General features: G+C 32.1%; 1 protein-coding gene across 1 annotated transcript in view; it reads right to left on the reverse strand.

The window, feature by feature from the left end:
* Positions 1 to 7784: 7784 nt before the first annotated feature.
* The window catches only part of LOC139877683 (GDSL esterase/lipase At1g28580-like), a 41426-nt gene continuing 31194 nt past the window's right edge, over positions 7785 to 18016 (reverse strand). Inside the window, exons 2-5 of the mRNA XM_071865113.1 lie at positions 10528 to 10752; positions 10269 to 10417; positions 8278 to 8551; positions 7785 to 8185 (exon numbers count right to left, since the gene is read on the reverse strand). Coding sequence (XP_071721214.1) covers positions 7953 to 8185; positions 8278 to 8551; positions 10269 to 10417; positions 10528 to 10752 — 881 coding nt within the window. The 3' untranslated portion in view covers positions 7785 to 7952. The remainder of the gene's footprint in view (positions 8186 to 8277; positions 8552 to 10268; positions 10418 to 10527; positions 10753 to 18016) is intronic.

Consider the following 18016-nt stretch of genomic DNA (forward strand, 5'->3'; position numbering starts at 1 on the left):
GGCTAAAGTTCCCTGTGGACGAACCGGACTTACTAAAAACTACACTACTGTACGATTAGGTACACTGCCTATAAGTGTTGTAGCAAGGTTTAGGTATATCCACTCTATAAATAAATAAATAACTTGTGTAAAATTGTATCATATTTAATAGTATTTCCTTGTAAAAATATAAATTATTTTATATACACCTCTACGCACATCAGCCGCCCCCCGGTGGATTTCGAAATTTTAGTGTAAAAATTTTGGATTTTTCGACTTTGCCCCCGGTGGATTTTTTTTATGCCCCAAAACCTATATATTTTGCCCCAAAACCTTCAAATTTTGTCCAAAATTCTCTAAATTTTGCCCCAAAACCTTCAAATTTTACCCACAAATCTTCAAATTTTGCCTAAAAACTTCAATTTTTTGCCTCAAAACCTCCATATTTTACTCAAAAAAATTGCTATGGTTTAAAAAAAAATTTCGCCCCCCGGTGAAAAAAATCCTGGATCCGCCACTGTTTGCCAATAGTCATATCTCAAACGGGTATCAACGGTTGCACTTGGACGAGGGTCAACAACTTAACAGTAGAAGTGAAGTGGGTTTGGCTGAACAGGTTCAGAGGAATAAGAGATTAGGGATGAAGAATTTGTCATCTAGGTATGGTGACTATAGGTTCCAAGTGTCCAATTCTGGTGATGTAACTCGGGTATTTTGAATGTAAAGCACTCATCTCTCAAAATTACTTAGATGAAATGAACGTAACTCTTTTTCCCCAAATCTATCTGTCTCTTTATCTAAAAGAGATCTGAATTTCTATTTCTTATGTGCTTTTAGATCTCATGGTTGTGGTTTATTCCTTTTTAGATGCCCAGAGAAGAATGTTGCTCTTCGTCAATTGGTTTTTACATAAAATATGTGCTAAGCCTTTTTATGTTATTATATCATATTAGATCAACATATGTTTTCAATGCTCAGTTAAATGTTGAAAAATATACTACATCATATGCAGCTACATATGAAAGACTTCATGCTACTTTGTAATTAGTGAAACCAAAATTTCTATATGATGAATTCTGAACTTGTGCATTAAACTATTAAGGGGTCTAATGTATATGCTATTGAACAAAGTTTAGGCATCTTGGGTAAGCACTTCTAATGATATGCAAACAATCTCTAAAAGGAAACTATGCACACAATTTTCAATACATGTTATTTTATCTACATGTCTCTATATAGAAATAACGACAAGTTTCTTAGTTTAAATCTGTGGTAGTGGTTCTACTAGTCATTAAAATAAATGACTTTAGCATTAATATTTACTTAATACCTAAAATATATTATTAAATTGTTTCGTTTAAACAAACTCGTGATTTTACGGGTCATTTCACTAGTCATATATATATATTAGACGTATCAATAAAATCAGTATAACCATTTTCTACCAACTAAGCATATATCCTTTATTGTTATAATTCAGTAGGCTTATAACTACCTTTAGTGGTTCTTGACTGTAGAAGGTATATAGAGATAGAGATACTGTAAAACGGAGAAAACAAAGGTTGAACAAAAGGTATGAGTAATTGGTTTTTTATTTATAGAAAAATGTACAGTGAGAGTTTGGTGGCATTTGAAATCTAGAGAGAGAGAGTGTTTTTGTTAACCAAAAAATACATACAATAAACTCTAACTCAACACACCTATTTATACTCAAAAAAATATACTATGCAATATCTATAATAATAATAAAATTATCATCCAATTATTACTTTTATAACACTCCCCCTTGGATGATAATTTTATTAGTGAATAACTAGTACTGCCTCGTTAAAAACCTTGCTAAAGAAAACCCTTTGGGATAAAACTTTAGCTAAGGAAAAAAGAGTGCAGCATAGAGTTGACTCCCCCTCAAGTAGGCAACGCCTGAGTTGTTACATCTTCTGAACATGCCTCATGCCAATATTATGAACGTGTGTTTTGAAAATAGCAGTTGGAAGTGCTTTGGTGAAAAGGTCAGCAGAATTTTTGCTGGACTGAACATATCTCATTTCAATCTGGTTGTCCTTAATGAGATTTTGAGTGTATGAGAAGAATCTAGGGGGTATGTGTTTTGTTCGGTCACTTTTGATATACCCTTCTTTCATCTGTGTTATGCAAGCTACATTATCTTCATAGATAGTTGTTGAACTTTTATTGCGTTCTAGTCCACAAGAATCAGTAATGAGTTGTGTCATTGATCTCAACCAAAAACATTCCCGACTGGCTTCATGTAATGCAATTACTTCGGCATGATTTGATGATGTTGCAACAAGTGTTTGTTTTTGAGAACGCCATGATATTGCGGTACCTCCATTTAGGAATACATATCCATTTTGAGATTTAGCTTTATGTGGATCAGATAAATAACCTGCATCTGCATAACCAACCAAATCTTGTTTTGATTCGTTAGAATAAAATAATCCTAAATCAGTAGTTCCTCGAAGGTATCGAAATATGTGTTTGATCCCATTCCAGTGTCTTTTGGTAGGAGCTGAGCTGAACCTTGCCAACAAATTAACTGCAAAAGAAATGTCAGGTCTTGTACAATTTGTAAGATACATAAGAGCTCCAATTGCACTAAGATATGGTACTTCTGGTCCCAGGATATCTTCATGATCTTCACAGGGACGAAATGGATCAGTGTCAACATTAAGTGATCTAACAATCATAGGAGTACTTAATGGTTTTGCCTTGTCCATATTAAAACGTTTTAAAATCTTTTCAGTATATGTTGTTTGATGTACAAGTAAACCATTAGGCATATGTTCAATTTGTAAACCAAGGCAATACTTGGTTTTTCCGAGATCTTTCATTTCAAATTCTTTCTTTAGAAGTTGAATGGCTTCATGGATCTCTTTATTTGTACCTATGATATTAAGATCATCAACATAAACAGCTATGATCACATATCCGGATGTTGTTTTCTTAATGAAAACACATGGGCAAATAAGATTATTGGTATACCCTTTGCTTATCAAGTAATCACTTAATCGTTTATACCACATGCGACCCGATTGTTTCAACCCATATAAAGACCTTTGTAACTTGATTGAGTACATTTCTTTGGGTTTTGCATTGGTTGCTTCTGATACCTTAAATCCTTCAGGTATCTTCATATATATATCACTATCAAGTGATCCATAAAGATAAGCAGTCACAACATCCATGAGATGCATTTCTAAATTTTCTGAAACTGCCAGGCTGATTAAGTATCTAAAAGTAATTGCATCCATAACAGGAGAATAAGTTTCCTCATAATCAATTCCCGGTCTTTGAGAAAAACCTTGAGCTACAAGTCTAGCTTTATACCTTGTAACTTCATTTTTCTCATTTCTTTTTCGCACAAAAACCCATCTATATCCCACAGGTTTCACATCTTTAGGTGTGAGAATGATAGATCCGAAAACTTTTCTTTTATTGAGTGATTCAAATTCAGCTCGTATTGCTCCTTTCCAATGATCCCAATCATGTCTATTTTGACATTCCATGACGGATTTTGGTTCTGGATCATCATCATCATTCATGATGTCATATGCAACATTATATGAAAATATCTCATAGAGATTTTAATTTCATTTCGGTTCCATAATATTGCATAATTTATCGCAATTTTAGTATTTACATTTATCAATATCCTCTGCAGAAGGAATATTGATTTGTGGTTCTTCTTGAACACTTTCTTTTACCTCATTATCAGCTGATTTTCTTTTTCGAGGATTTTTATCTTCGGAACCAATTGATCTTCCACGTTTGATGCGTGGCAAAGACTCAACAGTGACATTATTGCCAGCTTTTGGAATTTCAGTTCGAGCTGAAGCATTTATCGCTGGTATATATGATTTAGTCACCTTTTTTTTATATCTGTAAATGCATAAAGTAATTAATTTGCAAGTTCTTGCATATGCATTATTTTTTGAACTTTCGTTTCACATTCTTTTGTGCGAGTTCAATATACCTTAATTGATGTTCACATCATGAAGCATCATTTTATTATTATTTTTTTTTACTTCACCCCCCTAATCTAGGGAACAATATTTTATTAAAATGACAATCAGCAAAACGTGCTGTAAAAACATCACCCATCATAGGTTCAGTATATCTTATGATTGAAGATGTTTTATATCCAAAATATATTACCATCTTTCTTTGAAAAAACATTTTATTGTGTTGTGGTGATACAATTGGAACATACACTGCACAACCAATGTTCTACGGTGGAAAATATTTGGCTCTTGGCCAAAATCAAGTAGTAAGTGAAAATATTTATGACTTCCACATGGTATAATGCGAATTAATGTCGCAGCATGTAAATTTACATGTCCACATATAAATATTGATAGTTTTGTACTCATTATCAATTGTCTAGTTATTAGCTGCAAGCTTTTATCTATTGATTTAGCTAAACCAATTTTGTGTATGCACATGAGCAACTGGATGTTCAACAACAATCCCTGTAGATATATAATGATCATTAAATGCTTGAGATGTTAACTCACCAGCATTATCAAGTCTCATCCTTTTAATGGTGTAATCAGAATAATATGTTCTCAATTTAATAATTTGTGCAAGAAACTTTGCAAATGCCATATTACGGCTTGATAACATACAAATATGAGACCATCCGCTAGATGCGTCTATTAGAACCATGAAATATCAAAATGGTTCACATGATGGATGAATTGGTTCATATATCTTACCTTGAATTCTTTCAAGAAATATTTGTGATTCTTTTTCACAATATACTTTCATTAATCACCATATGTGTTTTCCATTAATCACCATATGTGTTTTTTTTTTATTTTATAAATCACCATATGTGTTTTTTCATCATATATCCTTTTCACCATATACGCTTTTAATCATATGCGCTGTGTTTTTCACCATATGCGCTTTTAATCATATGCGCTGTGTTTTTCACCATATGCGCTTTTAATCATATGCGCTTTTCATCATATGCGCTTTTATAATATGCGCTTTTTATGTGAATAGTAAATTAATTAATTTCGTTTTACTATTCATATGAATTAATTTCGATTTACTATTTTGTTAATTGAGTAATATACATACATCATATACTTGTGACTCCGAAGGCTCAAATGAATTTGACCATATAGTTATATGTTGTACCTTGCACATTAATTTTCAGTAGAAGCTTTAGATGCATATTTTTTTTTTCTTGATGAACTATTTGTTTCATATCTAGCTTAGGCAATTATTGTGAACATTTGGTCCCTATAAGAGCATTTATCTTTTAGACTTTTAGTTGATTCGTACTTGTCACAATTAGGGATATCACCCGCGGATCGTAGATGTGGATCCATTGGATCCATCACCCGTACTCGTGGATTTTTTTTTTTTAAATCAAATAACTGGAAATTTGGAATTTTTTTTTTAAGAGACATCCAATTGAACCCTTGTTCGTTGAAACAATTTGACTATTTTTTTTAACTCCCCATTTATTTAACTTCGTCTCTTGACCTTGCCACATCACCAAAAAGTACATCACTTGCCTTTGATGTCATCGTCACGGTTAGAAACAGTCTAATATAATGCTTATGGCTCTTTGTATACACATAAATAATTTATGTCCATTTTCATTTCCTTACTTATTTTTTCTATTTTTGAAAGACAATTACACCGAGCAATCTTTGTCTCATTCTTTGAAACAATCTTCGCCTCATTTCTACGATTTGAACATTATCTTCAAGGTTAGAAGGTTTGGCTCTGTACCGCCAAATCAGAGCCCCTTTTATTAGACAAGTTAGTGTCCCTTTTATTATTAGACAATTAGGCATTAGAAAATAGTTTTACATTACTATGCTTTGTTTGTGTACCATTTTTATTTGGTTTGTTTATAAGTATATATGCAGTGTTTCTTTTCTTTATACTTCTCTTTCATCTTAATTAACACATATAATCTCTCATCATAAAATAAATAGTGTGAATTCTTTTAAGAAAATGGATTATGTAAATCAAATTTGTTTAGATATTGAACCAAATACCTATTGGAGTATGATACTAATTCAAAGCGAGCGGAAGCATTTTTTTAAAACTTTATAAAATCATACTCTTCCACGGATCATTGTACAAAACTTTAGTAAACAAAACAAATTAACGAAATCGAACGAGAGAAGATTAGAATACAACCTTTGTAGCCTTTTGAAAATCGAATTTGAAAACTCAAAGAAGAGTTCCTCTAAACGGTAGACACCCAAAGTTCCAACCTTGCTTCGATCTATATACCTTCTACTTAACGGATCTTTTCTTCTTCCTTATTTCCACCAAAATCGAACCCAATTATAGATTTCAAGTATTTTGGTTACTTGAAAATGAGAAAGAAAAATAGCATTTTGTGTATGTGTGTTTTGTATCTTTTTCTTTAACTTTTAAGATTTACTTTTAATAAAAATACAAACTACTTTTTTATTTTAACTTTTAAGATTTACTTTTAATAAAAATACAAACTATTTTTTTGTATTTTAACCTTTAAGATTTACTTTTAATAAAAGTACAAACTACTTTTTCTTATTTTAACTTTTAAGATTTACTTTTAATAAAAATACAAACTACTTTTTGTATTTTAACTTTTAAGATTTACTTTTAATAAAAGTACAAACTACTTTTTCTTATTTTAACTTTTAAGATTTACTTTTAATAAAAATACAAACTACCTTTTTTTTTATTTTAACTTTTAAAATTATAGATTTAAGAATAAACATTAGTATGCATGAAATAAATAATGATTAATTGCATAAGTAATCATAAATGTTAGATAACATATAAAGACCCCATCGTATTCGTATTGATCGGAATTAATCTCGACCCATGGTACCGTGTTGTCAAATGACGTGTTGCGTACATAAAGTACCGTGTTGTCAAATGACGTGTTGCGTACAATCATGAGGTCTTATTAACATAAATATAAATGTTAGTGAAGTTAATAAGAGTTAGATTACAGAAAATATAATTCTGGTGGTATAACCGACCATATATAACTTAAATAACATAAATATAAATGTTAGTGAAGTTAATAAGGGTTAGATTACAGAAAATATAATTCAGGTGGTATAACCGACCATATATAACTTAAATAACATAAATATAAATGTTAGTGAACATAACTGTAAATGTTAGTATACATAAATAAATGTTAGATAACATAAATGTAAATATTAGTATACATAAATAAATGTTAGATAACATAAATGTAAATTAGGCGACAGTGTCGACCATATATCATTTAGGTGGTATAACCGACCATATATTAGTTAGGTGGCAGAGCCAACCATATTTAGTATAAATGTTGAGATAATCGTGCTGATAACGTGTTATAATTCAGTAGGCTTATAACTACCTTTAGTGGTTCTTGACTGTAGAAGGTATATAGAGATAGAGATACTGTAAAACGGAGAAAACAAAGGTTGAACAAAAGGTATGAGTAATTGGTTTTTTATTTATAGAAAAATGTACAATGAGAGTTTGGTGGCATTTGAAATCTAGAGAGAGAGAGTGTTTTTGTTAACCAAAAAATACATACAATAAACTCTAACTCAACACACCTATTTATACTCAAAAAAATATACTATGCAATATCTATAATAATAATAAAATTATCATTCAATTATTACTTTTATAACATTTATAATATTATTATAAATGTATAGAAAATCAAATGAGTTTCAAAAAAAGTTAACAACAATAATAATGAATTCTATGTATGCGATACAAATGACAATTATTACAAATATTATATGGTGTACGTATGATACACAAACCATATGATGCTACAAACACGTTTATTTAAAGACGTTTACAAATAACAGACGTTTAAAGTACCAAATAACATTGAAAATCCAAACAGAGTTTTATCAATAATTATCAAGATATAACATAAATCGTAAGCTACAATTTCGATCTGAAGTCTTGAATTCCCTCTAGCTAGTCTTGTTTCCGCAGAATGTGCTAAATTGGGGGAAAGTGTAGGAACCTTGAAATAAACTCTTATAGATGGATCGATACGCTGCTTCGGTCAAGTGTACCCCATCCCAACTAACGTATTTATTCAAATGCGTACAGGCACTTGATGATGGATCACCACATCTCGCTAACGGGTTGAAGTTGTAGGGCCCACCTGCACCACAACAAGCCTTCAATGCGTTCACAAATCCTGTAACAACGTTTTAATTAATACTCATTATACATCAAAAGTTTTGAATTAGTAAATGAAGTCGCGAGTAGTTGACTTTTAAATGAAGTTACCAAATTGTTTTGGGGATTGATATAACTGCAAGGCGGCATTGTAGTAATCAGCGTAGACGATGTTAACATTGTGGTAAATGTTTCTGAGTTTTTGTAATTCAGTTTGGAGTAGCTGGTTGTGTATATCTGCAAACTTATTTAAACCAATGATGCAACCCGATTTATCATACAATTTAGGATCTGAGCTTTTGAACTGTGTCAAATACGATGAAGAACATCCGATAGGAAAGTTTCCAGGCACAACAATCGTTTTTGCACCAACTTTAATTACTTCCTGAATAAAATTTATTTGTAAGCATATAGGTTAGCCCACAATTAGTGATGATTTTAGAATCAAAAATTAAAAGGTCTTATACAAAGCATAGGTTAGTCCACAATCAATGACGATTTTAGAATCAAAACTTAAAATGTCTTGAACATAGCATATAAGTTAGCCCACATACGGGATCTTATCTTTAATTGTAGTAGTGTCCATTCAAATTTTGGTTACAATTTATACATAAAAAAATATAAATAGTGGGGTCGAAAGACCCCATAGCCAACAACGTAGATTTGCCTCTGCCCATAATCAGTTTACGTATCATTATAAATCATAAGATAAGTGAGACAAACTTTTATATATATATATATATATATATATATATATATATATATATATATATATATATATATATATATATATATAGACAGGATCAATGGGGAAGTAACCAATCAGGGGTTAGCGGGGGGAAGCAAATTTTTTTTTTTTCGTTTTCTTTTTATTTTTTTTTCCAGGTATCAAGATTACACGAAAATATGAACATTTAGAAAAGACACTCCGTGATGAATGTTATAATTTAGGCGGGAAAACGATCGACAAAAATAACATTCAAGATAATATTGTTCGTGAAGAATGTTAACGTTTTTTTTTCGTCATGTTTTGTGAAGTAAAATTTAGCCCGATTTAGAGTTTAGGGTTTAAGATTTAGGGTTTGGTGTTTTGAGTTGATTCCATAAACCCAAAACACCAAACCCTAAACCTTAAACCCTAAACTCTAAACTCTAAACCGTTCGTGTTAAAAACTCAATCTAAATCCTAAATCTAAACCCTAAACCCTAAATTTCTAAACCCTAATATCTAAACCCTAATATTTAAAACCTCAACATACGCCCGAAAAACACGATAATTGTTATATATTAGTTTTTCGAGCGTTTTTCCGTCAAAATAAAAACATTTATCACAAAGTGTCTTTATTAAATGTTAATATTTTTCATCCAATCTATAATGTTCGTGAACAAAGTTTTTTCAAAAAACGAAGAAAAAAAAGATTTTGCTTCCCCCCGCTTTCCCCCAATTGGTTACTTCCCTCTTGATCATACCACTATATATATATATATATATATATATATATATATATATATATACTAGGTTTGAGTCCGTGCGTTGCACGGCTGCTTAAAAAATCGTTTTAAAATAAGTTTTACTTTGTACTAAGTAATTACACCAGTCTATATTAATCTTATAGTTTAAAACTTGAGACTACAGTGAGTAAAACCAAATAAAAAATATATTATGAGCATCTCATACATTTTTGTAACATATAATTTAAATGCGTTATAAGAAACATCCAAATGTTTCAATTAATAAGTATATATATGTACTTTAAGAGAAAGCTTGCATTTTGTTATGTGAATAATCGGAATATTAGAAATACTTTAAAATTGTATTTTATTTTATTTTCAAATTAAACATACATATTATTTTATTTATTAATTATTAATAATTAATGAAATTATTCAAACTATAAATATTGTGGATGAGACATGTGGATTTTCCACTTGGCACATTTTTGCTATAATTAAGGTGCTAATGACATGTCCTTATTTTTAAACTTTCTTTTATATATATATATATATATATATATATATATATATATATATATATATATATATATATATATATATATATATATATATATATATATATATATATATATATATCATGTTCTTACTTTGATTGCTTCGATGATGGCTTGAATGACAAGCGGAATGAACGACTCGTTGTCTTTTAACGATTTTCCTGCTCGCAGTTCGTGATTGTAGTCATTACCTCCAATCTCTCCCATTAGAAACAGTGAGTTTTCAAGGATTCGTTTGCAATCTACAAGTACGTGATCATGGTCATAGGTGGTTATATAAAACCAATAAAATCTCATAATATAATGTGAATATAATTGCAATATACTTGTACCATTAATTTTATATATATACCTGTAGGAGTAACACAAATAGAAGATAAAGATTGTTTGAACCATTGGAGTTGAACTCCTAAGGATGCATTTGTGGTTGAATTAACGCCTCTCGCTTCATGAAATGAAGAACTTAATGCAGTTGCACCTGCAACTGCATAGTTCACTCCTTGTCCTAGTTTGGTATTATTGTTAGATCTTTCATTGCCTACATATGGCGGTATGAAAGACAACCCTAGTCCTCGAGCTTCATAAAAAAACAAAAATAATGTTAGCACAATTTTTTTGGGGGGGTTAATTTGGGTTTTCAAGTTTGAGGAAGCCTAGCTCAACAATTAAGGTCTAAATGCAAGTTTGACTTGTCTTGAAAGTGTAGTCATCATTTACACTCACAAGTGATATGAGAAAAAAAGAAAATAACTGAACTCCCATTTTTGCTTTAAAGATTGCCGCTGAAAAAACAGCCTGTCCCTAAACCTATCCCTAAAGATTGAACGACCGTATCGTCTCCATTGTTGAAGACCTTGTATCGAAAGTCTGCTCTTCCTGCGATGTTGAGTTTGTGTGTCCCATGTTTGATTGACGGTATAAAGAAGGTGTTTCGACGTTCTTAGTTGAAATGGTTGGAGTTGGGTTATTGTTTTGACTATCTTCAAGTGGGAGATTGTCATATGTGTCAAGGATTTCAAAACAAAAGGAGAAGACCGGATGCAGATGGATGCGCGTCGCGGCCTATAGCATAAACGAGAGACAAATCTAAGAAAACCTTCTGTTTCGATTTTGTGCGTGGAGGCCCGACGCGCCCCATATGGGCACGTCGCGGGTCGTCTGTCGGTGCCACGACCCTACTTTTTCCGTTATCTTTTCCGTTAGTATTTAACGTCTGTTAATTGATGAACGTGCCACGTCATTTCTATGACTTATATTATTATTTTAATAATAATATATTCTTTATTATGTGTTATATGAATATATGTATTCGTATTTAAAATTGTACGTTTCTACGTATCGTGAATTTCTATCCGGTAAATCATTTCGGTTTTGCAAACTAATATTCAGACTTTTGAGAGTTTCGAATCCAAATTATTTTATTTATGATATTTTTATATCATATGAGACTATAAAATATTTCTATATTTAATCGCGTAGCCGTGTTTTCGCGAATCGGGCTTCGTTCGGACTATCGGGCCAAAATCATGAAATAAATTAATAAAAATAAATGGAGTGGGGCCCACTTCAAAGGCCAATCGGACGAATGGTGAAGGATGATCCACATCCTTATATGTTTTTTGATTAATTTGTAAAAATGGCTCATTTCTCATTTCATTTCAAAACCTAACCCTAGCAAACATCCTCTCTTCCTCCCTCATTTATTTTGGCCGAATTCTTACCATCATCATCAACTAAATCGGCCAACAACATACACAATCAATTGTTCATCATTTCTCAAGATCATCTACATAATCGGATTCACCGTTTCGCGTTCCACATCATCCTTCTTCTTGATTATTGATTTGGGTATAAATACAAACCCTAGATTTCTCATTTTTATGTATTTTTACTGATTATGATCTCATTTTTATATGATAGTACTTGTGTATGATTGTGTTGTTGATTTGATGCTTAGAAATGCTCGATTTCATGTGTTTTCGGTATGATCAAAAGTGGACAGCAGCTATTTATTTAAAATCAGTGCACATAACTCAGTTTTATGATTAAATAAAGTGTATAAATGAGTTCCCCTCATCAAGAGCATAATTTTAGGCTTTGGATTCATGTCATTTCGAGTTACGGATCATAAAATATGCATGATTTAGTGTTTTTATGAAATTGAAATGTGATATCTTGTAAGACCAGGTTTGGTCCGACTTTGTGATCATATTTGGAGTCTTTAGGGTGTATCATTGGGTTAGGATTGATAATTGAATGAACATTCATGTTCGGGTCATCAAAATCCGAGCCACGGATCACCCGGAATGGCTAAAACAAGTTTTGAAACGGATTAAGGAGAAGTTTGGTTCATGGCTGTTCTTCACGACCTATGAACTGATATTAGGGTGTTCTTGAGTGTTCTAAGTTGTCGGGATGGTTGGTTGGACGAGGATATATATAAAATTCGTCAAAAACCGACACCCGAGGCTCAAGTTATGACCCGACGAACTTTTAATTAAACTTATGGTTATGAAATTGAAACTTATGTTATAAATAATGATTTTCATTATAATTAAATTACTTATGTTATAAAAGTAATTATTTTTAATTAATACTTATGATATATATTTATTATATCATTTAATAATTACATTATGATTTAATTATTCTTATAATTAAACTTATGATTAATAATACATTTATTATTAATGGAATACTTATGATAAGTATAAAACTTATGTCATGAGATTATTATATCAACACTTATAATAAAGGTTAATTATTTAGTTATTTATTATAAGACTTAGTTATTAATTATTTATAATACAATTTTATTATTAAATACTTATGGTTTAATATTATATTAAAATACTTATGATATGTGTAACATGTCATAATTAATTCAAGATACTTATATTATGATTAATAATTAATTATTAATTAATAATACTTATGATATGATTAATATTATTTAATTAATTAAATACTTATATTATATCTATTATATCATTTAAACTTATATTAACTTTATAATTCGATTTAATTCAATTAAACTTATGATATGACATGATTATGCAAATACTATTTTAAATAATATTATAACTTATTTTATTAATATAATTTACACTTTAAATTTTAATGTTGACTAAGTTTGACCAAGGTTGACTTTTGAGTTGACTTTCGGTTGACTTTGACTTTCAATTGACTTTTGTTGACTTTTCTAATTAAGGAAACTTTCTAAAAATAGAAACTTTCCTAAAATGGAAACCTTCCTAAAATAGAAACTTTCCAAAAATAGAAACTTTCTAAAAATAGAAAGTACGTGTTATACGTTTTCCTGATCATTCCGAATCATACCGAGTGATGTTCTATGCTTTACTACAACAAGTACTATGGTTATCATACTAAGACTTGACCTAAGTTAGTTATTTATATCGACCTACATTATTTTTTAGGTCGGAGTTGTGGTCATTCTTGATCACTTTACTTTTGCTGTTTGCATTTCTGTTTCATTGCTTCATTTGCTTTAAGGTGAGTTATAGTCCCGCTTTTCATACTATTTTTAAAGTATTTTTGGGATGAGATTACATGCAAATTTTTGTTTTAGTTTAGACATAAGTGGAAATTAATTTAAATTATTCATTATGAGTTGAACGAAAATATTTCCTAGTCTGGTAACTGTAATCACTGGTTTTTACTGGTGAACGCGAATCCTATGGATAGATCTATTGGGTTTGACAGCCCCATTTCGAGCTAGTCGCGCTAGCAAATTAAAATCGAAATGTATTAGTACTTCGTTATTTTTGAAGATACACCTGTTCAGTGTATATTGTTGTTTGGTAAGGGTAAGGAAATGGTTAAGTGGTTACTAGGTGGCTCATGGATTAATGGAATAATATTTTTATGTTTTCTAACATTTGAAATCTTGTGGTCTAAAGTTTATACGATATTTAAACCTATAATTCAGTCAACATTTTTGTTGACAGTTTACTCGCATGTTTTCTCAGGTACTTGATTACTTGGCTTCCGCTGTGCTTAGAGAGTCTGCATGCATTGGCAGCTTTTGATAAACATTAACTTGCATTCTATTTTGATTATATTAAATTGTGGGTGTTTGTTGGCTTTGTTTTGGTCAACTTTTGGTTAAGTACTTATGTTGGATTTTCTAAACTTACATATTTTGGTAGGTTTCCTTTATAGGAAATTATTTTTAAATAAAGAATGCAATGTTATTTATTAAATTCATTTAGAGTTATGATCAAGCTATGGGACCAAGTGACGGAGCCGTTAAGGGTACTTGACGGGCCGTCTCAGTCGGGAAGGAAATTTTCAAAATTTTGTTTACTTGCTCTTTAAGTTGTTGTATGCCTATAAATACATTGTAACCCTAAACCCTATGTACGAAAATATCAATAAAAATTACTCTAGTTGGTCGTGAACTAAAGCAATCACACCGATTGCATATAACCACATAATTCTTGTGTTGTTTTCTTTAATTTTCTTTATTATCGTTCGTTTGTTGTTTGTGGGATCACCAAATCTGAATTGGTGATTGTTGTTTGGGTCCATAGATTCCCAACAAATTTAACATAAATGTAAACCTAAAACATAAACGCAAAATCTAAACCGTAAAACGTAAATCGTAGACGTGAAGGATGGGAAAACACTCGACTTCGTAATCTTCAGCCTTTGATTGATGACCCGGTTAACTACTGCATGTCCACTATTACCCACATAACCCGGGCTTTCCAGCCGGATACCCGTATTGATGCCTTAAGTGATTGCATGCGTGTTCTGCCGCATGTGGACGTGCTTGATGAAGTAAAGCGTGATATGAGTAGGTTCGATAGCTTTAAGAACGGTGTTGAATTCGGGATCCGTAAGCGTGAACGCGAGGTGGATGCGAAGTTTAAGGCGTTGGTGAAGGATAAGTTGAAAAAGTATGAGACTCCCGAAGAGCCTTATGCTGGACCAGCTTATCATACCTGCTCCAAGAAGATGTGATATGATATGATCATTCATGATTTATTTATTTCATAGACCTATCTCCTATTTGCATACATCTCTCTTATAATCTGACTCCGGGAGGAACACGCATTTCGATTAAACGTATTCTCCGACTCATGCGAGTATATTTGTTTATAAAACCACCTCGGTTAGTGAAACCGTGGGATGTCATTGACGACTTCTGAAATTTTCGACATTTCTATGTCATCTATTACGGTTATGTATATAACGTCTATGTTAAATTACCTGGGATGTCATTCATGACTTCTAGAATACTCGACATTTCCAATGTCAGCTATTATATTTATGTATATAACATTCTTGTTCTATTACGTGCCTTTGTGCTTTGGTTTACGAACTGGTAACGTCGTACTTGACTTTTAAAGATTCTCGATACTTCAAAGACATTTTATGCCATCATTATTCATGTTCATTACTCTTGATATTTTTGTCCCTTCGTGCTATCCTTAGCACACTGTTTAAGAAATCGTTACAGAGAAAATTGTGTAGAAAACCGAAGTTGATCACGTATCCTGACCTTATAGAGTGATATTGAAATGGAAGTATGAATTAGTGTAATATAATGACGCCTGGCCAACGAGATTAAATTACGGTAAATCATATAGAATTTTCAATATTATTTCATGAGGAATAGAAAGTGAATCAAAGCAAATTCTAGTAAACACTACTTGTGTATTTGAATGATGGCCTGGTGGAGATATGAGAAAGAATGACCACGTAGCCAAGGACTACACAAGAAGGACTTTTAATGAAGATTCGTTAACCTTGGAAATTTATTATAGATTCGAAAAACCCTAGGCACTTAAGGAACAAGTGCTTAAATAGAATAAACAATGGACTTGCTCGTGATAGGACAATATTTATTTCAACTAGAGAGGCTTACAGGGATCCTGATTTCGATAATAGTGTATTCCTTCTCAAAGATTTTATGATTTCGAAGTTGTTTAGCACTGGTACGGTAGAAGCTGTATATCTGAGGAATTTGGTGTTGCGACATATGATCCACCAACAACCATGGATAAACTGACGAAGGTGCATGAATGATTTGAAGTGGTGCTTTAAATTTAACGGAAAGGTCATTTAAAGATGACCTCATACCAATAAAGCTAAGAAGGTTTGATGTCGTGATTGGTCCGGATTGACAATCGAAGAATAGAGCTGGTACCGTTTGCCTTGGTAACCCCTTCGTACTCCTCAAGTAGACGGAGAATCGTTAATGGTCTTCGGAGATAAGAAATCGAGACAGTTAAATCTTATTAGCTATTTGAAAGTTCATAAATATCTTCGCAAAGGCTGTCATGCTATTCTGGCCGATGTAGTGGTATCTGATAAAGAAGAGAAGAAAATTGATGATATTCATGTCGTTAAAGATTTTCCTGAAGCATTTCCCGAGGATTTACCTGGACTTCCGCTGGATCGCGCGGTAGAATTTTAAATTGATCTTGTACCCGGGGCTGCTTCTGTAGCACATGCTCCTTATAGACTCGCTCCTTTTAACCTTCAAGAATTTTCAAGTCTACTTCATGAGTTGTTAGACAAAGGTTTCATTCATCCCAGTCCATCCCCTTGGGGAGCTCCTGTTTTGTTTGTTAAGAAGAAAGATGATTCATTCCGATTGTATATTGATTATCGCTAGTTGAACAAGCGTACTGTTAAGAATCGTTACCCTCTTTTGAGAATTGATGATCTGTTCGATCAGCTTCAAGGTTCATCTGTTTATCCTAAGATCTATCTTCATTCTAGTTATCATCAATTACGCGTTAAAGAAACTGATATTCCAAAAACCGCTTTCCAAACCTGTTATGGTCATTATGAATTTCTGGTTATGCCGTTCGGATTGACTAATGCACCTGCAGTGTTCATGGACCTCATGAACCATGAGTGTAGTCCTTAATTGGACAAGTTCGTTATCGTTTTCATCGATGATATTATTATCTATTCCAAGAGTGATCAAGAGCACAAAGAGTGTTTGAGATTAGTGCTTGATTTGTTAAGAAAAGAAGAGTTGTATGCTAAGTTTTCAAAGTGTGCGTTCTGGTTGGAAGAAGTTTAATTCTTTGGGCACGTTGTTAGTAAACGGGAAATTCAAGTTGATCCTGCTAAGATATAGGCAATTGAGATGTGGGAAATTCTGAAGACTCCCACTCAGGTTCGTCAGTTCCTAGGTTTGGCAGGCTATTATAGAAGGTTCATTCAAGATTTTTCACGAGTATCGAAACCACTTACTGCTTTAATGCATAAGGGGAAGAAGTACAAGTGGAAGAGTGAACAAGAGTCTGCTTTCCAAACTCTGAAGAAGAAGTTAACTTCCACTTCGATATTATCACTACCTGAGGGTAATGATGATTTTGTTGTCTATTGTGACGATTCGCGTAAGGACTTTGGTTGTGTTTTGATGCAGCGAAAGAAAGACATTGCTTACGTGTCACGTCAGTTGAAGATTCACGAATAGAATTACACGACCCATGATTTAGAATTGGGAGCTGTTGTATTTTCACTCAAGATTTGGAGACATTATTTGTATGGGGTTAAAAGTACAGTGTACACTGATCACAAAAGTCTTCAACATATCCTTGATAAAAAATAGTTGAATATGAGACAGCGAAGATGGGTTGAGTTGTTGAACGATTATGATTGTGAACTCCTTTATCATCTGGGAAAAGCCAATGTTGTAGCTGATGCTTTAAGCCGAAAGGTGAGAGTTGAACCTCGTAGGTTTCGAGCCTTGAACATGACTATCCGAACAAACCTCGCAAGGCAGATTCTTGCGGCACAACAAGAAAGCCTTGAAGGAGGAGAATGTTGTGAACGAAAAGATGAAAGGCTTGAGT

The sequence above is a fragment of the Rutidosis leptorrhynchoides genome, chromosome 11, assembly GCF_046630445.1.
Source record: "Rutidosis leptorrhynchoides isolate AG116_Rl617_1_P2 chromosome 11, CSIRO_AGI_Rlap_v1, whole genome shotgun sequence".
Lineage (NCBI taxonomy): Eukaryota > Viridiplantae > Streptophyta > Magnoliopsida > Asterales > Asteraceae > Rutidosis > Rutidosis leptorrhynchoides.